Below are 24,417 nucleotides of genomic sequence, written 5' to 3'. Positions count from 1 at the left end.
TTCATTAGATTAAATTATATGGTTTGGTTTACCATTTTTGTGTTTAAATGTACAACCACTATTTAATTGTAAACTGTGCAATGACAGTAAAGATTCTAAATTATGTTTACTTCTCTTTTGTTGTGTGCTCTGTTTGTATGTGTTGCTGCTTTACGTTTGTTAAACTAGCAGTTGTTTGAAGGGTTAGAGTTACCTTAATATCTATGCTAGTTTCCCTTAGCTTGTCTATGCTTTTTTGGCATTATATGTTAGCATTAAGCTAGCGGACGTTCATCAGACGAAATGATTAGGTTTGGATGAACATTTTTAGGTTTGAATATATGTTTAATTCTCATTTGTTTTGTGGCCTATTTGTACGTGTTGCTGCTCTGTGTGTGTTAGGTAGCAGTTTCTTAGAGGTTTAGAGTCACCCTAACATCTATGCTAGTTTCCCTTAGCTTGTCTATGCTTTTTTGCATTATATGTTAGCATTAAGCTAGCAGATGTTCATTTGTAGACATGCAGTCTTGTTTTTCTGTGTCACTTTTACCATTACCTTCAACCCACCTCTCACCCGAAGGCAGTTGGGATAGGCTCCAGCTCACTCACTATAAGTGGTATAGTAAATGGATGGCTAGTCCTCCAAAAGAATACTTTAAAGTGTTTTTCTTGTAAGGCGTTTCATTTGTTGTTGTTGTTGCTTTGGTCTTGCAGTGCATGTGTTGGGGAATGTTGCCACGCCGGTTTGTCACTGACTACTTTAATTCCGCCAGGTCGGCCCACCGGCATGGCGTTTGTTGTGTCGCAGTGGAGGATTACAGGCGCCGTATGACTGCAAGTGAGCGACACCGCCCTTCTTGGTCGCGGTTAGTGTTTGTTTATTTATTCATTTATTTTCATATTATGTTGGGATGCTTGCTCATGCAGAATGAATGATCAGTTTTCTTTTTATGCTTTTCTCTGTGCAATTGGGAAGATTGATGTACAATCCCTTGTTTATCCTGGGAGTTACGTTCCATATACCCCTGTGTTTGACGAAAATCCACGAAGAAGCGACCATATATTTGTTATTTTATTTGTATAAAAATTTTAAAGCTTTATGCACAATACCCAGACAAAACATGCACGTGAGATGCAGGTATTATTTTTGTCCACTTGGCATCACCACCATCAAGTTCTACATTAGTGACTCCCAACCTTTTATTTTTTACATTTGAAAACTCTCATGGCACACCACCAAACAAAAATGTAGCAAAATGTGGATACGCAAGTCATGTACTGTATGTATATTCTGCGATTCAAAAAAAGAGCATTTATTTGTTCTGTTTGTCACTATATGTTGCTGACATCGATAGATCAATAAAAATACATTATTTGTTACAAATAAAAAAAATTCTGACCCATTCAGTTATGTTAATGTTATGTTCCCACAGAACACCTGAAGAGCTCTCACAGCACACTGGTTGCACAGTAGTATCTGTGACTTTGAATGTGCGTGCCTTTAAAAGGCGGGGCCTGTCCTGGCGAGTGATGTGAAAGTCAGCGAATGAGAGTGTCGAGTTGGCTGTTGTTGCAAGAAAGCGGCTTGCTGTCAACTGGCTAACCGTTAGCCAGTCTGCATGTTGAGTTACTCAGCGTTAGTTGTTGCCATTGGCAGCTACACTGAAAAATTTATATATAAAAAAGCCGTCACTCATTCAATTTATTTTCTGTAAATTCAAATTGTTAAAATTTTATCGTTTGTGTTTTAAATATATTTTTTCCTTTACTGTAAATTTACAGCTTGGCACCAAACTGAAATATTTCATTTCGACCAAAGGATTTTCTCAAATTGAATGTGACATTTAAACATGTATTGTCCTCGAAGTTTTGATGTTTTTTATTCTCTTCTGCTTCAAGTTGTGTTCAGGTTTTATTGACGTTCTGAAAACGTTTTTGGGGGTTCGGTTAAAGTTTTCTTGAAATTTTATTAAAGTTTCGGAGAAGTTGTGGGGAAGTTTTGTTGGCGTTTTTCGAGGCTGTAGAGAAGTTCCAAAGAAATTAATTGCTGTTTCGAGGATATAGGTGGCTTTACTTATGGAGAGAAGTCTTCCATTATTATGTGAAGATTAGTCTTAATTTAAAATATACATCCATCCAGCCATCCATTTTTCTGAGCCGCTTATCCTCACTAGGGTCGCGGGAGTGCTGGAACCTATCCCAGCTATCATTGGGCAGGAGGCGGGGTACATCCTGAACTGGTCGCCAGCTAATCACAGGGCACACATAAACAAACAACCATTCACACTCACATACACACCTGCGGGCAATTTAGAGTCTTCAATCAACGTACCACGCATGTTTTTGGGATGTGGTAGGAAACCGGAGTGCCCGGAGAAAACCCACGCAGGCACGGGGAGAACATGCAAACTCCACCCAGGCGGGGCCGGGGATTCAACCCCGGTCCTCAGAACTGTGAGGCAGACGCTCTAACCAGTCGTCCACCGTGCCACCTTAATTTAAGATATAATTTATTTAAATAACACCAATAATTAATGTATTATGTGCAAAAATTAACACATTTTGATGTTATATTTCTTACTTCACCGTGTACCTCTCCCTGCTGGAGTCAGTTATTCTAAATTTTTACTAGAGACTAGTAGCATACAAATATTCTGTATAAATCTGCTGAGTATTAAACAATTATGAATGTAAGGGTACTGAATTAATTGGGTTAGTCAGAGATGTCCTATAATTTATTTATGAATAAATTAAAAGAAGTGCCCTTTTTCCTCAATTGAACCCCTGCCCCCCCAAAATGTCTGTGCACAGCCCTGGTCTTGAGAGATTCTCAGTAAGTTTCTTCAAACCTACTAGTTTAGGTTCTAGAGCGTTTTTCTTAATTTTTGTTCTTGAAGTTCTGCCAGAATTTTTGTTAAAGTTTTGTTGAGGTTCTGTTGAGCTTGTGTATAAGTACCTTTAGTTGTGACCACAGATTATTTTCTATCTGTAGATGTTGAAAAGGTTTTTTGTTGGGTTCACTTCTCTTCTTCTTGTGTTTATTTGTGTCCATGTTTGTCCATGCTCGCAGGCACCCATCCTGTCTTCATGTCACATTCCTGCGTGACACCTCACTCATACTGTATGTCACATTTCTTTTTCTTATTCTGTGCATGTGAGCTCTTCACCCTGCACACAACCATTCTGGGAGGAGGGGGGGCTAGCAGTCCTGCGGCCATTTTGGATTTGACCTGCTCAAATAGCGCTGTGACGGCGACACAAAGAACGGAAAAAGAAAAGGATGTGAAATGGAAGATGTGTCATACATGGTCCTATGACATGATATTGCATCGGTGTGAAAAGTCAGGGGAGGATCAACATAGCCACCGGTGAGAACTTTAACTATCCCAGACTTCTGTTCATGTTCATCTTCGTGTCTTTCTGTGTCATGATCATTGAAGGAAACATTTTGGCGTGAGGGGAAGGTGGGTTGTACGCCGTTTATCACTCGAGTGCCCGCAGCATCAACTTTTGTGTCCATTGGACAAAGGTGACTTGAGTGATAAGTGTCGCCTATATGTACTGTATATGAAAATATGAAAATAATTTTCAACATAGTGTCGCATTTGTTTTGCTTTTAAAGAAAATGATGACATGTTCACACTGCAGCGGAGATTTTACACCAATTTTACTGGGGCGGGGGGCGGTCTGGGACTAGGGGTTTTGTTAGGGGCACACACCCGCATACACACACACATACACACCTCTTGTAGTTGACGAACACAATTCCAATTATTACAAGAAAATTAAAAGCGTCGTAACTGTAATTGTTGTTCTTTTTGCTTAAAACTTAAAATTGCCCTCCGCACGCTCCCCCCTTTTATTTAAAGGTGCCTTCCAAGCCACTGAAGTTCACTGTACAAGACAGTCAAAACATAATATAAAATAAAGAATGCAGTAAATAAATACATAAAATTGTAGCAGGATCGCGGCACGGTGTGCGACTGGTTAGAGCATCTGCCTCACAGTTCTGAGGTCCAGGGTTCAATCCCCGGCCCCACCTGTTTGGAGTTTGCATGTTCTCCCTGTGCTTGCGTGGGTTTTCTCCGGGCACTCCGGTTTCCTCCCACATCCCAAAAACATGCATGCTAGGTTGATTGAAGACTCACGGGTGTGAGTAAAAATATGTATGTATGATACGACTCTAAATTGCCCCAAGGTGTGAATGTGAGTGCAAATGGTTGTTTGTTTATATGTGCCCTGCGATTGGCTGGCGACCAGTTCAGGGTGGACCCCGCCTCCTGCCCAATGATAGCTGGGATAGGCTCCAGCACGCCCGCGACCCTAGTGAGGAGAAACGGCTCAGAAAATGGATGGATGGATGGATGCAGCAGGATCACAGTGGGAACAACAATCGCCTTTTTGTCATAATACTGCAGCTTTATTAAGTACTGTACCACAATTTATGGTTGTGCTGCACAACACATTGTTGTTGAGTCACGTGTACCTAATCAAGTGGCCGCCCAGCACCAGTAGATCAAAGGCAACCTTAGGTCAAAGGTCACTTTTCCCATCAGTGTGGACACACACACACATACATTCCAAGATGAGACTTGATGGGAATTCTTTCTTCTCTTTGCTGTGTTAATCCTCTAGAATCTTCCATCTCACTAAGTATGACCCCCAGTCAGCTTAGTCAATCAACAGCCCCCCACAGCACACCTCACCAACCTACAACCTCCCCAGAGAGGATCCATATCAATACTTGTTTCCACGAGAGCAACTTGCATCCAAACCAGAAGGCGCATCTTTTTCAAAGGTTGGAGAAACAGGAAACACAAGGAGCATCATCGTCATTCATTTTTATTCAACTTTGCCAGCAAAAGTAAATTCAAACAAGAACAAAATCTTTTTGCAAAAAGTTCCTTTCAAATAAATAAATTCCTAAATAATAAAAATACTACAAGTTTATCATTTGGGTGAATTTTATTGATGGAGTGAATCAAAATGTGAGCCCCAACGAGAGAATTCACATTAAATGAACGCTTCAAACCAAAATGGTTTCTGGTTCAATTCGGGACAGGGGTCCGAGACTTTTTTGTACTTGCTGTTATATGATATACTGTATATGCACACCCAGTTTAGTGTTGATTGGTCAAACTGGAGTCAGTGGATGAATTTTTTTCTTACATTCCAAGAGGTTGTTGAAGATTCTAAATTGCCCGTAGGTGTGAATGTGAGTGCGAATGGTCATTTGTTTCTATGTGCCCTGCGATTGGCTGGCGACCAGTTCAGGGTGTACCCCGCCTCTTGCCCGAAGATAGCTGGGATAGGCTCCAGCACGCCCGTGACCCTAGTGAGGATAAGCAGTACAGAAAATGGATGGATGGATGGATGGATGGACATTCCAAGAGTGCTTTAATGAGTGAATTTGCTGCTTCAAATCAAGATGGCTGTCTTCTTGTTCAGTTTTATACATGCGTCCTTGAGACATTTTGGTGCGTCCTGTTATGAGAGACATGTCCGCCCAATTTCATGTTGATTAGTTAAACTGGTGTCTGGGGCTGATTTTCATAATTTGTATGAATGGCCAAATTTAACCTAAAATGGCTGCTTCACACCAAAATAGCCGACTTCCTATTCAATTTGGGGCATGGCTCGTTGAGACGTTTTGGTTTGCCCTGTTATGATATGGACAACCAATTTCGTGTTAATCAGTCAAAGTGGTATCAGGGGCAATTTTTTCTAACTTTCCAAGGGGGTGTTAAGGAGTGAATTTGAATGAGTGCTTCTAACTAAAAATGGCTGACTACCTGCTCAATTTCATGCAGGGGTTCTTGAGACTTTTTTGTGTGTCCTGTTATGATAGACATGTCCACCAAATTTCATGTCGATTGGTCAAACTGGTATTGGGGGCTGATTTTTTAAAAACTTTCCAGTGGGCGCGACTGATACTTTTGTATTTTATGGCAATTCATCAAATTTTGCTGTCATGAGCCGCTTACATGCAATAACGAAAACTTGAGATTTTCACAATTTAGTGTCACCCATACTATGTCTAGGACATTTGCTTCTGATTGAGATGCATTTGAATAATTCACAAGTGGACTCATCCAAAATCTTCTTCTTCTTCTTCTTGTGAGCAAGACACCTGTGACACTGACGGTGTTTGTTTGTTTGTTTTGATGGTGTTCATAATCCCGCCTGTGTTTGCACACGTTGGCCACGCCAAAGCACAGCGGGCAAACAAGCCGCCTGGGCGCCATGTTGTTTGTCCAGCTGCTGCAGGAATGCCACAGGGCTAGGGAAGCAACGCGTCGCATTAATTAAAATAGTGATTTGGGTCTTCGAATCAGATGACTTGTACATCTTACACGCAAACAACCCTAACCCTACCTGAAGAATACAATAAACACGACCAAAATGCAGCTGATTCTGTAATACTTGATGTCCTATTTGACATTGCTTTAACTTAACTGTATTCCCTGTGATTTTGGTTGCAATCAAGAAAACCACGAGAAATGGCTAGCTATCAGCTCTTCAAGTCAACTCTTATGAGCTATTTTTGTTGCCACCATTATATTGGTCCAAACAAATGTACCTTTAGTTATACCAGGCATTAAAAATGAACAAAACACTGAAGAAATAAGGTTGGTCTAATAATATTCTTTTGTGACTGTGTTTTAATGTGGTATGGATGCTAAATTTAGCTTAGCCTAGCTCATCTTGTATCTTTCATCTTTTGCCTGACAGCTTTACAACCCTGTTGTATTCATTTATCACTTTTTTGCTTTGTCCAGTTATTTATCTTTTTAATGGACCGTCACAAAAAAATGACAGTTGGCGACTCACACCCACATAATGAGCTCTTTGATCTACTGGCGAACAGTGACAGGAAACTGCCACCCTGTGTCACGTTTTGTGGCTCCACATATTATATATTGTATTGTATTACTTTTATCGAACCATAACACCATAGCGACATGGTCAAGATAGAAGCAGGTTGCCACAAAGCGAAGAAGCGGATGAGAATAAAGGAGAGAGTGTGAATAAATTGACAGGCTGTCTCGCCCCGACTAACTTACGGCACAATTTTCTTCAGCTAAACTCAGTCTAAATTGAAAACAAGTGTTATCAGTCACCTAAGACTGTCTCTCTAAAACTTAATCATCAAGTTAGAAACCGAGGTATAATATTGGCCTCAGATGTGAATTTTAACAGGCATAGTGTATTAAATCAGTAACATCAGCAGCTTTTTACCAAGTAAAAAAACATTGCCAGAAGTAAAGGAATTGTGTCGAAATGTGCCTTAGAGAGACAAATCCACGCATTTGTCTCCACCAAGTTAGATAACTGTAACAGCCTGCTCACTGGGCTCTCGAAACAATCTGTAAGAAAGAGACAGCTGCAGTACATCCAGAATGCTGCTGCTCGAGTCCTGACAAGAACCAGGAAATACGACCCTGTTAGCCCAGTGCTTAAGTCTCTGCACAAAGAGAATAGATTTTAAAACATGGTCTGGCGCCAAAGTTAATCTTTAACATGTTGGAACCATATGAACCTTCTCGGGCACTGAGAACCTCTGGTAGTGCTCTCCTGCTGGTGATGTGCCCAGAGTCAGTGCCAAACACTCTAAGACTTTGTCTCAGTTTAATGCTGCTGATAAAATCTGGAAAAGTCTTGCAGAAGGAGATGTGAGACAGGCCTCAACTCTGACAATGTTCAAATACATGCTGAATACCTTTCTATTTAGTCGTGCATTTGAATGTGGTTTATCTGCACCCCTCACTTTTAATTGTATTAATTATTTTGTTTTATGGACTGATTTTATTTGCCTTCTTGCAATTGTATGTACAGTCAATCCATACATATTGAGACAGTCACATGGACACACCTCTCATCCTTTTGGCTCTAAACACCACCACAGCAGATATTAAATGAAACAAACAAGATGTGCTTTAACTGCCGACTTCCCTTCAGTTTTGTCTTCAGCAAGTGAAATCAGGTCAGGTGATTGACTTGGCCATTGCGTGATACCTGAATTGCCCCAATGAAATTAATAAAGTATTTATCTACAGTATCTTTCTGCCAGCAGGGAGGCAGAGCGTCTCGATGTTTGCGTAAGCTCATCTGAGATGGACTGACGCAGAGTGGAAAAGTCTCCTGTGGTCTGATGAGTCCACATTTCAAATTTTTTTCTGAAATCATGGGCATCCTGGTGGTGTGTTCGTGCCCATGCCATGGGTAACTTACACATCTGTGAAGGCACCATTAATGCTGAAAGGTACATACAGGTTTTGGAGCAACATATGCTGCCATCCAAGCAATGTCCCAGGGACGTCCCTTCTTATTTCAGCAACACAATGTCAAGCCACATTCTGCACTTGTTACACAGCTTGGCTTCCTCGTTAAAAAGTACTAGACTGGCCTGCCAGCAGTCCAGACGTGTCTCCCATTGAAAACGTGTGGGGTATTATGAAGTGCAAAATACAACATCGGAGACCCTGGACTGCTGAGCAAAGGAAGTTATATATCAAGCAAGAATGGGAAAGATTTCCACCTACAAAGCCTCAACAATTGGTGTCCTCAGTTCCCAAACGCTTATTGAGTGTTGTGATGTTAAACAGTGGTAAAATGCCCCTCTCCCAGCTTTTTTGGAATGTGTGGCTAGTATCAAATTCAAAATGAGTAAATAAATCAATGATCAATAAAACCGATCAGTTTGAACATTAGAAATGTTGTCTTTGTAGTGTATTCAATTGAATATAGTTTGAAAATGATTTGCAAATCATTGTATTCTGTTTTTATTTACGTTTTACACAATGGCCCAACTTCACACATTATTTAAAGGAAAGATGCCGTAGTTTGAATCCAACTTTTATTTTAATAGTAGTTATTCACAGAATACTGACATGACATGTTGTCTGAAAAAAGAAATATGAACATCATTGCTGTGAACAATCAAGTGTTGCCATTCACAAGTCAGCAGGCTGGACATTTTAGCAGCATCAGAGAAGGAAGAACATCATCCTCAACAAGACCTTCTCAAGTCTTTGTGGAGGTCTGAACTACAAAAAGAATCCTGAATCATCTTCTTACCCTGAGACTTGGGCACACCACCTCGCCTCTGGACCTTTTGTCCCGCAGAAAATAAGATCCTCAGGAATACCTCAAATCTTGTTGGGGTTGTGGATTAGAAGAATAGTTTTGGACTTCTTTCTTATTATTCACCTGAGACGTGGACGTGTCCACTTTGTCTCTGGACCTTTTGGAGGACTTTCCCAGGTGTTGTTGGCTTTGTGGACTTATAGAATCAAAAATCTTCTTCTTCACCTGAGACTTGAATGTGTCCACCTTGTCTTTGGACCTTTTGTTCTTTAGGTAGACCTCAGGTCCTGTTGGAGTTCTGGACTAGAAGAAGAAGAAGACTAGAAGACTCCTGGACCTGTGGCTCTTCTTCTCATTTACCTGAGATATGAGTGTGTCCACCTCGTCTCTGGACTTTTTGGAAGAATAAAATCCTCAAGAAGACCTACTGAAGTCTTCTTGGAGTTGAAGATTAGAAGAAGATTCTTGGATCTGTCTATCTTTTTTTTTTTATTCTTCGCTTGAAACATGAGTGTGTACACCTTGTCTCTGGACCTTTTTTTCTTCAGGAAAACCTTCTCAGGTCTTGTTGGAGTTGTGGACAAGAAGAAGTATCCTGGACCTGTTTCAGTTCATCTCCCTCACCTGAGACATGGGTGTGTCCACCTTGTCTCTGGCCTTTTTTTGATCTTGAAAGCAGAAGTTCCTTAGGATGTTTTTCTCAAGTCTCTCAGGTTTGCAAACAACAAGACAGCTGGAACTGTTTCCTTTTCTTCTCCCTCACCTGAGACATGGCATGTTCACATCGTCTCTCGACTTGTTGTTTGCAATAAGTTTCTTCTTCTTCACCTGTGTCCACCTCATCTCTCATTTCCCAGGTCTTCTCAGAGTTGTGGATGAGAAGAAGACTCCTGGAACGGTCTCTCTTCCTCTTCCTCGTGTGACAAGGGTGTCTTCCTATTGTCTCTGGACTTTTTCGTTCCTGAAGGAAGAAGTTCCTCAGGAAGCTCCCCAAGTCTTCCTGGAGTTATGGACGAGAAGAAGATGACTGAACCTGCCTGTACTTCTTTCTGACCTGAGACGTGGGCATGTCCACCTGGTGTCCAAGAACCAGGAAGTCAGAGCACCTGGAATCTCCATGCGGCCTGCTCCTTGTAGTCCAAACATTCAGAGGCATTGAAGTTAAGCTTCCAGGCCGAAGTGGCCGCCTGCTCCTTATAGTCCAAACACTCGGCTGAGTTAAAGGGGAGGCCAGAGGTGCCGTACGCCTGGTGGGGGTGCGGTGGTGGCAGCGGGTGGTGGTGATGATGGTGGTGGTGGCCCGACGTCTGTCCCATGTGGTGGTGGCCGTGTCCTGCCATTGGGCTGAGCTGGTGGGCATGGTGGTGGGCATGTACGGGCGCCGCTAGGTACGAGCCACAGTCCACGCTGCCGAAGTAGGAACCGGATGCCGAGGTCGGGAAGCCTTGACCGTAGACCGCCGCAGCCGTCTGGCCATAAGAAACTGAGTAGGATGGCGTCCCCCCTGGGGCGGCGGACGACACGGCCCGCTGCATGCAGGAGGTCGCAGTGGCGCCGACTGTGGGAGCGAGAGGGTCCGGCAGCGGGGCGGGCGAGATGGGCGTCGGGCTCCAGATGGAGGACACGGACACAGCGATGGAGGAGGTAGACAAGGAGCTTGACGCGGTGATGGCAGCGGGCGGTGTGAACTGCTCACTGCTCTCCGAACCGCTGCTCTCTCGGGTGGGAGACAACTTCTTCTTCTGTGGTTTGGCTTTGGAGCTGTTGCTGCTCTGCTGCTGGTGACGACATTTGGCCCTCCGGTTCTTGAACCATACCTGCACAGGACAGAGCAGGACACAGGTCAACATTGCACAAAAAAACTTTCTCAACAAAATGTAAATAAGCGAGAAGAGAATGTAACGACAAACTGGTTTTAGAAAGTGGAATTACTGTAGTTTGGGACAAGCCACAAGTCACAACAATAACATCTGTGTGCGTGATATGCTATTCGTGCTGATTGTAACTGTATACTATTTGACTGTTACTGGTAATTTACTGGTTACTTTCCACTGTAACACAGCCTCCAGTTGAAGTGTATCAAGAATTCACCCCTTCTTGGAATGCTACTCTACATTTTTACAGAATCATCGCTAGGTCATAAGATCCGAGCCCGACAAAAATAACCATCCAGGGTTGACTGACACCAAACAACCAAACTCCCAGTGGACCATCTGTTCAACAACTTGACTCATCCGAGGGGAGCCCCCGTGCGTAAGTTGTTGCGCCGGATTGCTAGCTACAACACAATTGCTAACTCACTCAGGTACCGAAATGGAGACAGAACTTTTGCAAACAATTTTTTCACTTCACTCGAGGGGCAGCGTGTCTGAAGTTTGCTTGAATCTCAAATTTTGGATTGCAACGTGAAGCAAAAGATCAGTCAAGCAGCGACTTAACTGGAAACATTCAGAAGTTGGGGCAAAACGCGCCTCAGTCAAGATGTGCACTGTACAAATCAAACTCGCACAAACATTTCCGAGTTTGAACCTGTGTGTACTGTATACACAGTATGATATGACCCAAAACAAGAGCTCAATTCAGCAAGCATGAAATTATTCTTTTGTATTGCTTTTTCTTTTTCTTTAGCTTTTTGTGACCCTTGTTCCAAAAGAAGGAGCAACCTGGTCACCAGTCAGGGCACATCAAGATCAACAATGGACCGGTCGACAGCCAATGTCGGGGTACATGTTGACAAACAGCACACTGGTCGCCAGTCAATGGCATGTCGCAGAAACAAACAGTGGACTGGTCGCCAGTCAGTAGCAGGATACAGAGGCAGTGGACTCGTCACCAGTAAATATAACAGCTTTGTGTATTTTTCTGTGCTTTTAAACAATTTATCAGTAATTACCATGCTAAAGAATACAAACATTTTGTGTGATATTGAATCTCTCAAAGATGAGCGCATGAGTTTTGAAGTCATTCCCATTCTGTTTTTTTCTCAGTTTTGCCCATACTGTACCTGCACGCGGGACTCAGGCAGGTTGATCTTGAGTGCCACCTCCTCACGCATGAAGATGTCTGGGTAGCGCGTCTTGGCGAACAAACTCTCCAAGATGTCCAGCTGCGTGCGCGTAAAGGTAGTCCGCTCACGACGCTGCTTGCGCGGGTTGCCTGTTGATCGACAGTGCAGCAACATCAACAACAACTAAAAGAACAACTATAACAAAAACAGCCTAAAAAACAACATAGCAACCAACAACAATGAAATAAAAAACAATAACTAAATAAATCAACAATATAAAACACAATTATATAACAAAAACTATAAAAACAAAAGAACAACATACAAAACAAGTATTACAAAACCAGCTGCTTTTAAAACAACAACATAAAAAACAGCAACAACAAAATCATAAACAACCAAATAAAAGACAAAAGCAACGACATAAAAACAACAACCACAAAAACAACAACAAAACATAAATTCAACAACATAAAAACAACTACTACGACAGCAACAACAACATAAATAACAATTACTATAAAAACAGCAACGGCATAAAAAATGACAAAAACAACAACAAAAATTATCCATCCATCCATTTTCTGAGCCGCTTCTCCTCACTAGGGTCACATACAAACATACAACCATTCACACTCACATTCACACCTAGGGGCAATTTAGAGTCTCCAATTCATGCATGTTTTTGGGATGTGGGAGGAAACCGGAGTGTCCGGAGAAAACCCACGCAGGCACGGGGAGAACATGCAAACTCCACACAGACAGGGCCGGGGATTGAACCCCGGTCCTCAGAACTGTGACGCAGACGCTCTAACCATTCGTCCACCGTGCCACCCAACAAAAACTAAACAACAAAAAAACAACAACATAAGACCAGCAGCATAAAAACAACTATTACTAAAACAACAGCAACAACAACATAAATAAAAGACTACATAAAAACAACAAAAAACAAACAACAAATAAAACTAAAGAGCAACAAAAACATCAACATAAAAACAGCTACTACAAAAACAACAGTAACAACAACGTTAATAACAACTTCTACAAAAACAAAAGCCTCTACAACAACAGCATATAAAACAAAAGTAACGACAGAAAAAACAACTACAAAAACACAACACAAAATGTACAAAAACAAAAAATAAAATAAGAAATAATATAGAATACTACAAAAACAACAGTTTCTACAACAACAACATAAAAACCAACAACAATGATATAAAACAACATCATAAAACACAACATAAAAAACATCTACCATAACTTAAACACACACAAAAAATAATTTGTTAGTGAACAGAATACTAACACATTCTACCATAACATATTCTACTCAAGTGAAAGTTTTACTTAAGTCAGACTTTTCACTACTACTTCACAAGAAAACTGACAATAATTAAACTTATTGAATCAGCAATTGTCTTATTTAGCCCTTTTTTCCAGTTAAAAAAAAAAAAAAAAAAAGACTACATTTAAAATTCCAAAGTACAAGTAAAAAGTCTGAGTAAAACTTATCATGATACTTTTGGAAATGGGAAAGAGATGTGTTCATAAAGAATTTACAAATCATATAATAATAAGACAAATGTGTGAAATAACAATGTCCAACTTGTAACGCAACAAAAACACTGCAACAGTTTAGGGCTCCATTTGTATCCTAAAATGGAATATAAACTTTTTATTTTTTAACTTTTTAAAAATGTTCGAATAAAATTTGAGGGTTGGCATGTGAGCTGCTTTTTGGGGATTTGGGAAATTGTCAAACAACATCCCAGAGAGTCAATTTATAACATGAAGATCTTTGAAGTCATGTCCTTTTGTAAATGGTAAATGGGCTTTCACTTTTCTACCTGCAAGGTACTCAAAGAGCTTGAACACTGTCTCCTCATTCACCTGATGACGTAGCATCAGGATCAACTTCGGGCTCAGTATCTTACTCATTGACACTCCGACATGGTCACAAGGGCTGAGGGTCGAACCCACAACATTCGGGTTGGGAGACGACCCCCAACTGAACCCTGCCGCCCCTTCTTCCAAATTCACAATTTATATGTCCAAACATAGGCATAATTTGGTATAGTCTTGTATGTCTGTAGCAAAATAAATAAGTACAAATGTATAATAAAAATAAATAAAATAAAGTAAAATTAGTGTCCAAGTAAAAATCCATCCATCCATCCATTTTCTGAGCCGCTTCTCCTCACATGGGTCGCGGGAGTGCTGGAGCCTATCCCAGCTATCATCGGGCAGGAGGCGGGGTAGACCCTGCACTGGTTGCCAGCCAATCGCACTCACATTCACACCTACGGGCAATTTAAAGACTTCAATTAACCTACCATGCACACATGCCCAAATTTAAAATGACTTAAATGGAGAAAAAATATGGGTTTCTGGGTGCAATTTTATTTATATTTAGTATATAAATTAGTTTATTGTTATTTTCTACTCATAGTAACAGATTGGATTGAAACAAAACCCACTTCAGATGATATCTTTATTTTTACAACTTTAAAATACACGAAAGAGTAAAGTAAATATAATATGGTGTTGTCTATTACTGATACTTAAAGAAAATTCTTAATACTTAAAATACTTAATACTTAATACTCTATGTCTTTATTAATTAATGTTAATTGAATTATAATGATAAAGTTTAGAATATGCATGTATTATTATTTGATTCTTAAGATAAAATATTATACTATACGAAAAACTTAAACTGAAACTTAAACTAAACTTAATTGAAATATATTAGTTCGGTTTTATTTATATTTTATTCCTTTATCTCATAATTGACGAGTTGAGTTATTGTAAATAATATTAACAATAGTAAAATAAACTATTTAGGATATACATTTAACATTTATTATATCAACTAATTGGTTAACCAATTATAGTAACATTAATGACATGTTAAAAAGAGTTAAAAATAAGATTGAATTATTATTTCATTAAACTATTTTACTGTAAGTTGAATGTACATAAATTGAATGTACTTAATTTATTTAAAGCAACTGGTTTTTGCAAATGTTTTAAGTAATGTAACAATGAAAAGTTGAGTGAACGTTAAGTATTTCAAGTTCAGCAAATTGAATGGCAAGTTGATTAAGACTGAATCTCTTGCAATGTCCATTGTTTCACATAATTATTGCACTTAATATTGTAAATATATTGCACTAAACTAGTAGTTAACAAAGTTGTTGTTATATATATATATATATATATATATATATTTTTTTTTTTTTTTTACACATGAATGTGTTGGCCCATCTTGTCTGTTAAAAAAAAAAAAAAAAAAAAAAAAAAAGTAATTTAGCCATTCGTTGAGCACAGAAGTTGACACACCGCTGCATGATTGGACCACAACACATTTTGAACTAAATATTGTAATATTATATTTGCATGTTGATGTTTGAGTTGTTGCAGCCGTGAGGCATGCATGCGGGGTACCGTAAGTACCGGGGAAGCCAACCGAGGGGTGCAACAGGTCCATGGCGGCCCCGCTCAGGCCCTGCAGGCGGTTCATGCAGGCGTACGGGCCCTGCTTGAGGTAAGAAGGCATCATGCTGCAGGCAGGCACGCCCAAACACGCACCACCTGCACGCACATACATTAACACACATGCACTTATTATTATAGTTACTAAGTCGGTTCAATATGGGACATCAATGTAGTATCATAAAACATATCTCTTGATTCTGACTCCTTAAATAATGACATTGGATTAGTCCAAATTGTCATATCACAACAAAAACAATCGAAATGACCTTGAAAATACACATTCTAAAACATATAATGACACAAAGGTCCAGGACGTGAAGTAAAAAAAATAGCATTTTTATAATACGAGGTTAGATAAGAATAAGTCATTTTTCTTTTTACAATCCCATAAGCTTTTCTTTTTTTGTCATTTCGTTGTGCACATTGCATAAAAAAATAAAGCGAGTATCTAAAAATGACAGCAGAAAGTTTCAATTTGTGAAATGATTATTTCAGTCCAATTTTACAAAGTTTGCTCACACAGCAGAAGAGATGTTAAGTGCAGCCTCTCGTCTTCATTAGATTTTAATCAATTCCATAGCTTGATCCACCTGCGCAAATTACGCATATTTTAGCATCAATAAAATTGTTTACCTTATTTTATTTTTTACTTTATTACATAAAAGTAAACTGCTTTTATAAATTAGAACAGGAGTTTATTTTCCTCCTCTATTCAATCCATAATTTATTATGTCTTAAAATACAGCTATCATCCGTGTTTAAAAATCCTAATGAATGTCAAATGTGCTTTTAATTGAAGCAGCTGAAGATTTCAATAAAGAGGCAAATAGTTTGCGTATCGTGTAAATGTTAGTGGAAAACAATGCAGTGGAGGTCCTCGGAGTTCATTAACAGGTGAATGCAGCAACAAAACAAGGAGAATCGTCTTTACTTCTTTCTGTTTCCACTGCTGCATGCAAAATGTTAATGTAGTGTATGTGCAAATGACCCTCGCTCATTACGATGGAAATGAGAGCCACACTACGACAATTAGCACCATTGTTGACTAATGAGAAACCTTTATGGTGATAAGCGGCCGCTGTTTGTATTTCCATTCCCATTTAGATCGATTTAAAGCGGGGGGGGGGGGGGGGGGGGGGAAATAAGACTAACTGATGTGTGATGCTGCGCTTAAAAAAATGCTGAGTTAAAAAAAAAAAAAAAAAGAAAGATAATTCAATAAAAGAAAGTCGGGGAAAATCTCACCTTTCTTTTGCTGGTCTACTTTAAAAATAAAACAAAAATTAAAAGTAAAAAAAGCCTTTATATCCACATTAGAAGAGCAACAAATATCCACATGGAGGAAAGGTTAATCAGGAGCTTCACCATAACACATAAAAAATGTTTAAGGCCATAACATGAAAAGAAAGAAGAAGTGAGTTGTGTTTTGTTGTCTCAGCAGATGATTGACGCGGGTCTCCACGGCTCGCGCTCTAAAGAGTCAAGCAAGCGTCGGGCTGTCCAGCTTTCAGCCAATCACAGCCTCCCTTGGCGACCCCTATGTCCAATCAGATCGCCAGATTGGCCAATAATTTCCGCCCACTGGTCACTAAGGGACGAGGAGACGTGAGGGGAAAAGTTTACCTCGGGAAGACGAAGCAAACTTGCGTTTACATTTTTTCTCAAAGTAATAAAATGTATGAAAATCATGAAAAAGTGTGTTATATCTTGTCGCACTGAGAGTCAAGTAGGCGCTCAAGCTTTCCATCGGTCAGCCAATCACAGCGCGCCCCCATCTCCCCTGGTGGCCTGCGCGTCCAATCAGATTGCCAGATTGACCGAGAACCTCTCATGTGACGAGTGGAAAAGTTAGCCTCGCTAAAGTTGGACAAGAACGCGAAGCAAAGTTTGTCACAATTTTTCTCCAATTCATGCGGGTTTGTGTACAAATCAACTTCTCTCACGCTTGCAGGTCACTATTGTGTAGATTTTGTCCAAAAGAAGACGTTCATTTGAGACTTTTCCGTGTTGAGTTACCTTAAATTGGTCTCAAATGAGCCCCCACCATTTTAGTTACACACACCTTTTTAATTTTGTGTACAATTAACCCAAAAATATATTCGTATTAACAACAACAAGTTTTTAATGCTTTCAACCAGAATCATTTATTATGAACATTCAGTCATTTCACTAACTAGCATCTAACTAAACGTGAACTGTATATTTTAAAGACTTGTTGAGGGCAGGAGCGGTTTCTTATATGGGTGATATGGGCAGCCATATTAGTGGGGGGCGGGAGACTAAACCTATCCTGTTTTAGGTCAGTTAGGACTACCTAAATTATTTCCATCCATCCATTTTCCGTACCGCTTATCCTCACTAGAGTGGCAGGCGCGCCGGAGCCTATCCCAACTATCTTCGGGCGAGAGGTGGGGTACACCCTGAACTGATCGCCAGCCAATCGCAGGGCACATATAAACAAGCAGCCATTTGCACTTATATTCACACCTAGAGGCAATTTAGTCTTCAAGTAACCTACCATGCATGTTTTTGGGATGTGGAAGGAAACCAGAGTCCCCGGAGAAAACCCATCCATCCACTGTGCCGCCAGAAAATGCTTATGTTTGCTAAATGCCAGAATAACGAGAGGATTTTTTTTTGTGGACATTATTCATGACTGGCTTCAAAGTCGGACATTTACATATAGTAAGATTACTATGCCTTTAAACAATTTTGGAAAACCTAGATGATGATGATGTCATGTCTTCTGAAAATACCAAATACTAATGAAATGTATGTTAACTTCTGACTTTGAAGAATGTAATTTAAAATTGTCGAGGAAAATCTACTCATCATTTAGCAAATCATATTTTGGGCAGTGCTAATTGACCTCGAACAGGAAAAGATTAGCCTGATTCAGACAGTGATAAATAAAAAAAGTGTCTTTTTATATAGTGTATGTAAACATGTCATGGGGCAGAAAGTCAAGCAACCCATTTTTCTACTAAAAGCCCCTGTAAAGCAAAAATACATTTCTTATAAATTTGACACACCACAAAGAAGAGTTTTGTTAACAACCATTCCAAATTTGAAACATTGAACAATTGGCAAGTATATAAAATGAGGCTTCAAAATGGTTAAACAAACAAATAGATACTACTCAAACAAATGTATTCTACTTCATCTATTATCTTTCTTATGCCTACACTTCCCTGCATGATTGAGCTGCGAAAATATTGTAAAATCCAGTTAATGGGATCCAATACGATAACAAGTGTGCATTGACAAAGTTAACATTGTTGACATTTGAGTGACACTGTCAAGGAATTCATTAATATACCCCAGCAGGTTGTTGTCAGCCTTGTAACAAGAGGCGCTTACCACCAGATAGCTTGTGAGCAGGTTTGGGCCAAGTAATAATAACTAAGTAACTCGCAATTGCACCAGATGGCCACTGATGTGAACAAAGGCGCTCAAGTTTTTATATCGTGGGCGAGGGGCAACTTGCGCCGGAGCCCAAGTTCGTCACTGGGCGGAGTTTTTGGCATGCCCAAAAATCAGGACAATTAAATTGGTGAAAAGCAGTTTCATGATATATCTCCACCATTCGGGTACTACCGAGTTCTCAGACATAATACCTAAACTTTGTCATATCATTTTTATTTTTTGTAATCTAATAATATTATGACTTTATCTTTGTGTAATTTTAACTTTTTCCATGTAAAATTCAGACTTTATTCTTTTTTTCTCAGACTTTATTCTTCTTCAGACTTTATTCTTTTTTTCTTGTAATATTACAACTTTGGGACTACAACCTCTGTCTTGTTGTTAATAAATATGTAGGTTTGTAGGTTTTACTATGTTCCTATATTGTAGTCTTTGTCATTATAGTGGTACTTGGAGAGAATTTTTGTACCACCCCCCCACTACACACACACACACTCACCGCATACTTTGGTTATCCCTGATTTAAACTGTTGTGCTTGTAGCTTGTTTTGGTGAGCTCATTTAGCTACACAAGAGGCTCAAATATGGAAACAAAGCTATGAACAACTAGACAACATGACTGTGTGATAGGAAAAGGCATTTAAATTGAGGGTGAAAGATGATGAAAGCAGGGGGGAAAAAGGCTGGTGTGTGTGCGTGTACATGTGCTACTAATCCACACATTGAGCACAAGTATCAAGATATCAAGTGGACTGAGGCGTCCTTGTTGGTGGCTTTAATCCCAAATTGCTTGAGTATTTTCTTAATGCTAAGCCAGTAAATCCCGGGATCAGGTGGCCCGGACGGAGTGTTGCATGGTGGGCCTTCCTTCACTTCTCATCGCTCTCCTCGTCTCTCTCCTGACAGTAAAAATGTCACCTTTTGAGAGAGAGAGAGAGAGAGAGAGAGAGAGAGGCTGCTGATGAACTCTGGTTTTATGCGCTGGCTGCAAAGTAGAAGGCGTATGAAATACGTGTGGAGCCATCAGGACAACATCTTCTTCATCCAGGTATGATTTAAAACTAATCTCTCTAGTTCTGTGGTATAGTAAAAAAAAAAAAATCAAAAAAAAAAAAAAAGGAAAGTTAAAAACAATAAAATGCTCTCTGTCAGGGGTGGGCAAAAATATGGCCTGCTCCATTCTTTATTCCGCCCCAACAAGATTTACATCCAGTCCTGTAAAATTTGTTTCATTTAACTAAAATTGTTTTCTTGCTGTAATTAGTTAATTGAAATATATTTCTTCATTGTTAAAATCTATTTATCTTATTAAATAACCCACATACTCGTGGTTCATCACTTGTAGATTGACCTATACGCATATTTTTTCCAGTTTTTTTTTGCATTTTTTATTATTTCTTTTATTTTTATTTTTTGGGAGGGAACCAATCCAGAAAATGCTTATTGATGGCTTATCCCCTTTTTTTTTTAAATAATCTTTTTTTATTTATACATTTTTTTCAATGCAATTCTAATTGGAGTCAAGTATACACGGATGTTCGCTATTCACAGTCCAGCGCTTGAGTAGCCGGGGTCCAGCACTGTATTTCATGAATTTATTTTTGTAAATAATTTGAAAAATTAAAATGAAGAATTTAAAAACATGTAACACATTTTCATTCATTTTGTGAATTAATTAATCATTTTTTATTGAATAATTGGTAAATTAATTAAGAAATGAATGAAAATGAATATAAAACGAGAATACATTATTTTGTTGAAACAATTTCAATATTTCACACATTTTCACTTGTTTTTATTTTTTATTTTTTACCTCATCAAGAAATGACCTGGTTTATCTGCTGTAAAAATCAAACGTGGCCCTTGAGCACCAAATGATGGACCACTCTGTCATAGATTGTGGCGCATTTTAACTGTAATTACAGGAAATTAATAAGCAAAATAAAGCATCAACATGAAGAGAATCTCCCATCAATCATAAAATATAACTCGTGACAGTTTGAACTTAAAAGTGTCCCTGCATTATGGGACTGATGCGCAGAATGATGTTTAATGACGAAACGTGTGAAAGGTGTGCCTAGGAACACTTTCCCTCGACTAATCATCGTCAGCGTGTACAGACTCTGCAGAGGTTTCTCCGAGCAGGATCCCCTAAATCATCCGGAACCTTCATCCGCCTCGTTGACTTTTTCTACCTTGAAAGTGCACACAGACCCCTTCGGGTTAACCTCAGCACTCAGAACTCGTAAGTTGGGGCACTTGTAAGTCAAGGTACCGTTGTCCTGTAATTGCAGTTAAAAATGACGCTGATCATATGGCGGTTTTCAGGATGTCAAAGCTTCTCTGGGGGTGGGGAGCGGCCCAGAGTTTTGGCAGTGGTGGCCACCTCCAATTTGAATGCGCAGGAAAAACCCTGACAGTAGCAGTAACAGCAGCAGTGTGTGAGGAGCACCTGGAGGGAGGGTGAGGGCATGTAGCTGTCAATCAAAGCCACAGTATATCCGCCCCTCTCATTAAGAACACAAACAATGAAGAGGAGCTGAAGGGGGGAGGAGGGGGAGTGGAATCAGACACCAGAACCATGGGACAAACTCACCCCATCCAGTACCCATCACCCCTAGCACTGTGTGTGTGTGTGTGTGTGTGTGTGTGTGTGTGTGTTTGTGAAGGGATTTACTGATGTGTGTGTGTGTGTGTGTTGGGGGCGGCGGGTGGGGGGGTAACTTGCAATCCTTTTAGGATTACACCCCCCACACCTAAACCCCGCTCCACCACTCTGTTCTGGTCTCTTTCAGGGTGTTGGCCCTCAGGCGATCGCGTTTAAACCGGCTTCATTCACAAATGTCCGACAACAAAGCGTCGTCGTGGAAACCGTATGAGCGCCGGCACGACGCGCAGGAATGCGCACGCACACACTCCACCGCGTCAAAAAATATCGGCCACGCCCGGCCGCCTGTGCGCCCACTCATTTGGCATCCAGCTTTGCTTCATTGGAGGCCTGGTTTGTGAAGGCAAAAACGTCTTTGATGTTTTGTTAAGGAAGAAGAAAGTTAAGACATGCATCTGTTTTTGTACTGAGCCAAAAGCCTTGTCTCATATAACAGTGTTGCAGTGAGTTGCGGAGCTCCCTGTAGTGCTTTGCTGTCATTTCGAGGTATCTATGGGCAATTATAAACCTTTTTCAGGGCTGCGTCAATTACTCACGGATTTTCATTGTTCGCACCAGGGATTGGTCCCTATCTTCCCAGCAATAGTGGGGGAACACTAACCATGACAACAGGTGCACCATCAAGGGGTGGCCCCTATATGTTGGGCACCCCACTCACCAGTCACTCCAATATATCCTAGCGTTAGTTATATTTAATGGAAACATATATATATATATATATATAGATATATATATATATAGAGAGAGAGAGAGAGAGAGACAGAGAGAGAGAGAGAAAGAGAGAGAGAGTGAGCGAGAGAGAGAGAGAGAGTGAACGAGAGAGAGAGAGAGAGTCCAGATTTGTGTGCTCACAGCGCTTCTCAGCCTTACAAACGTACAACAAAACATGTAATGATGCAGGTAGTGTTTTACGTGAGAAGCAGATAGCATGAGTTCCATGTCGGGCTTGTAAGATTCCTCTCTCTTGCCGAGTATGAGATCCGACTCGAGGAAGAAGGTCTGATTAAAAAAGTGGGGTGGACGGCTCGATGTCATGTCATTATGAATCTGAGGGGGTGTGTGCCTGTTGGTGGATCATAATAACGACAAGGCACTCTTTCATCAGAAAGGAGAGCGTGCAGGTGGAGGAGCTTGACAAAAGCAGTGCAAAAGACTTTCAACCACCATGTCTTATAAAGCGAGACTGTGTTAAGGGAGCATTAACACATGAACTCCTTGTCTCGAGCCCTCCTCGTCCTGTGGCCAAGAGTTGAATAGTTTTTGCATCATGACTAATTCACTGCGGCTCCTTGCGTGTGACTTGACCACCAGGTGGCAGTATAATATATGTATTATGTGTAGGGTTGGGCATCGAGAACCGATTGGAACCGGGACTAACGTCTCCCGGAATCGTTCAAATTTAAACATTTCGGTTCCCGGTTTGGATGCCTACAGTCCACCCACCGCGAAGAAAAAGTGGGGAAAAGCAACGAAGAAGAATGTGCATGAAGACGTGCTTTTGCCCAACGGTGGCGGCGGAGGACAAAAGTGTGTCTTAACTTTGTTAAAATGAATGACCAGTCGCCTGAGTGAAACACTTGGAATAAGATTATATTGTGCAAAGGAGTTTTTCCCGATGTGTAGCGTCTGACGCGTTCCGAGCCTCAGCCTACACCGCGCGGAACTTCAGCGAAGTCAACTCTCAGTCAACTGGGTGAGTGAAACAATAAAATACGTCTATGCCAACATTGAGACCGCTAACAAGGTAAACGGTTGGTCGCACTTTTGCACTGATGGTTTTTAGCGTTTATTTTACTCTTCAAGCCAACGTAAGCTCCGACGACAGAAAAAAAAGCTTAAGATTGAGCCGTAGCAACTTCACATCACAAATGAATTGGGACAAAAAAATAGGAAGTCAAGTAAAAACTTGCACATATAAACCATTTGACGTGATGAAACAGTCCCAAATAACTATTTTAACAAAGCTATGCTATATTTAACTTTTAGTTGAAACATTAGTTAATAAATATTAAGTCAATTGGGTTATTTCCACACACATTGCCTTTTAGTTCAAGGGTTGGATATTGATACTGGTTATAAAGGACCCCGAGTCAAATGTTCATTTTAGTCTATGCTGTGGGCTGCTAAGAAAAATCGGTGTTCATAATTTGGAGGCACTTTTTTTAAACCATGCACATTTTTTTTAGTAGTAATTTCACAACTTCTGTAAGTGATTAAGTGAGCAACACTTATATTAGTTGTTTTTCGTAGAGGATAAAGAATATATGCCTGTGAGTATTGGTCTATTGTCTGTCTACATGGGCTGTTGCACTGTTTGTGTTCAGATATCTGTTGCTTAAAGTGGTAAAACACTGCGACTATCGATGCTATTCGTTAGCCCATCTACGGGTTTTCCTATTATGTTTCTGCATCAAGCTAGCAGAATTTAAAGCACTTATGTGGTTGTTTTAAATCCACAACGTGCAACTGTTTTTGTTTTACAGTTGTGCTCACCATTATTGGCACCTGTGAAATTTAAGTACTAAATGTGGAATATCTCCTGAAGAAAATGAATCATGTGAAACAACATTTTTCTATAGAGGACTTGTGTTTGATACAACAGAGCAAATGATAAACAATATTTTATGGAGAGATGAAACAAGAAGTAGAGCTTTTTAGCAATGCACACAAACAATATGTTTACAGACGGCGTCATGAAGCCTTTAAGGAAAAGAACACCCTGCCATCAGTCAAGGACGGTGCGTTG

The 24,417-nt window shown here is 40.1% G+C and overlaps 1 protein-coding gene and 1 long non-coding RNA gene across 6 annotated transcripts; one reads left to right on the top strand and one right to left on the bottom strand.

Moving 5' to 3' along the window:
• The first annotated feature begins 576 nt into the window (after positions 1 to 576).
• LOC133404381 (uncharacterized) lies at positions 577 to 17,211 on the top strand. Of its 4 annotated transcripts, none has more exons than XR_009768816.1 (6): positions 577 to 845; positions 11,191 to 11,319; positions 11,695 to 11,901; positions 12,054 to 12,188; positions 15,494 to 15,626; positions 17,019 to 17,211. It is a non-coding gene; the product is annotated as an uncharacterized LOC133404381 (long non-coding RNA). The 4 variants fall into 4 exon arrangements; XR_009768817.1 differs by having other exon boundaries at positions 577 to 3,347; positions 15,503 to 15,626; XR_009768815.1 differs by having other exon boundaries at positions 579 to 3,347.
• Positions 10,164 to 15,638, bottom strand: LOC133404380 (homeobox protein OTX1 B-like). Of its 2 annotated transcripts, none has more exons than XM_061680212.1 (3): positions 15,512 to 15,638; positions 12,071 to 12,222; positions 10,164 to 10,883 (listed from the first exon to the last, which is right to left on the bottom strand). In XM_061680212.1, exons 1-3 carry the CDS (start codon positions 15,636 to 15,638, stop codon positions 10,164 to 10,166), a joined length of 999 nt encoding a protein of 332 aa, XP_061536196.1. The 2 variants fall into 2 exon arrangements, with proteins under 2 accessions (XP_061536196.1, XP_061536195.1); XM_061680211.1 differs by having other exon boundaries at positions 15,536 to 15,638.
• Positions 17,212 to 24,417: the final 7,206 nt, after the last annotated feature.

The sequence above is a fragment of the Phycodurus eques genome, chromosome 6, assembly GCF_024500275.1.
Source record: "Phycodurus eques isolate BA_2022a chromosome 6, UOR_Pequ_1.1, whole genome shotgun sequence".
Classification (NCBI taxonomy): domain Eukaryota; kingdom Metazoa; phylum Chordata; class Actinopteri; order Syngnathiformes; family Syngnathidae; genus Phycodurus; species Phycodurus eques.
This window is presented reverse-complemented; position numbering and strand designations above follow the sequence as displayed.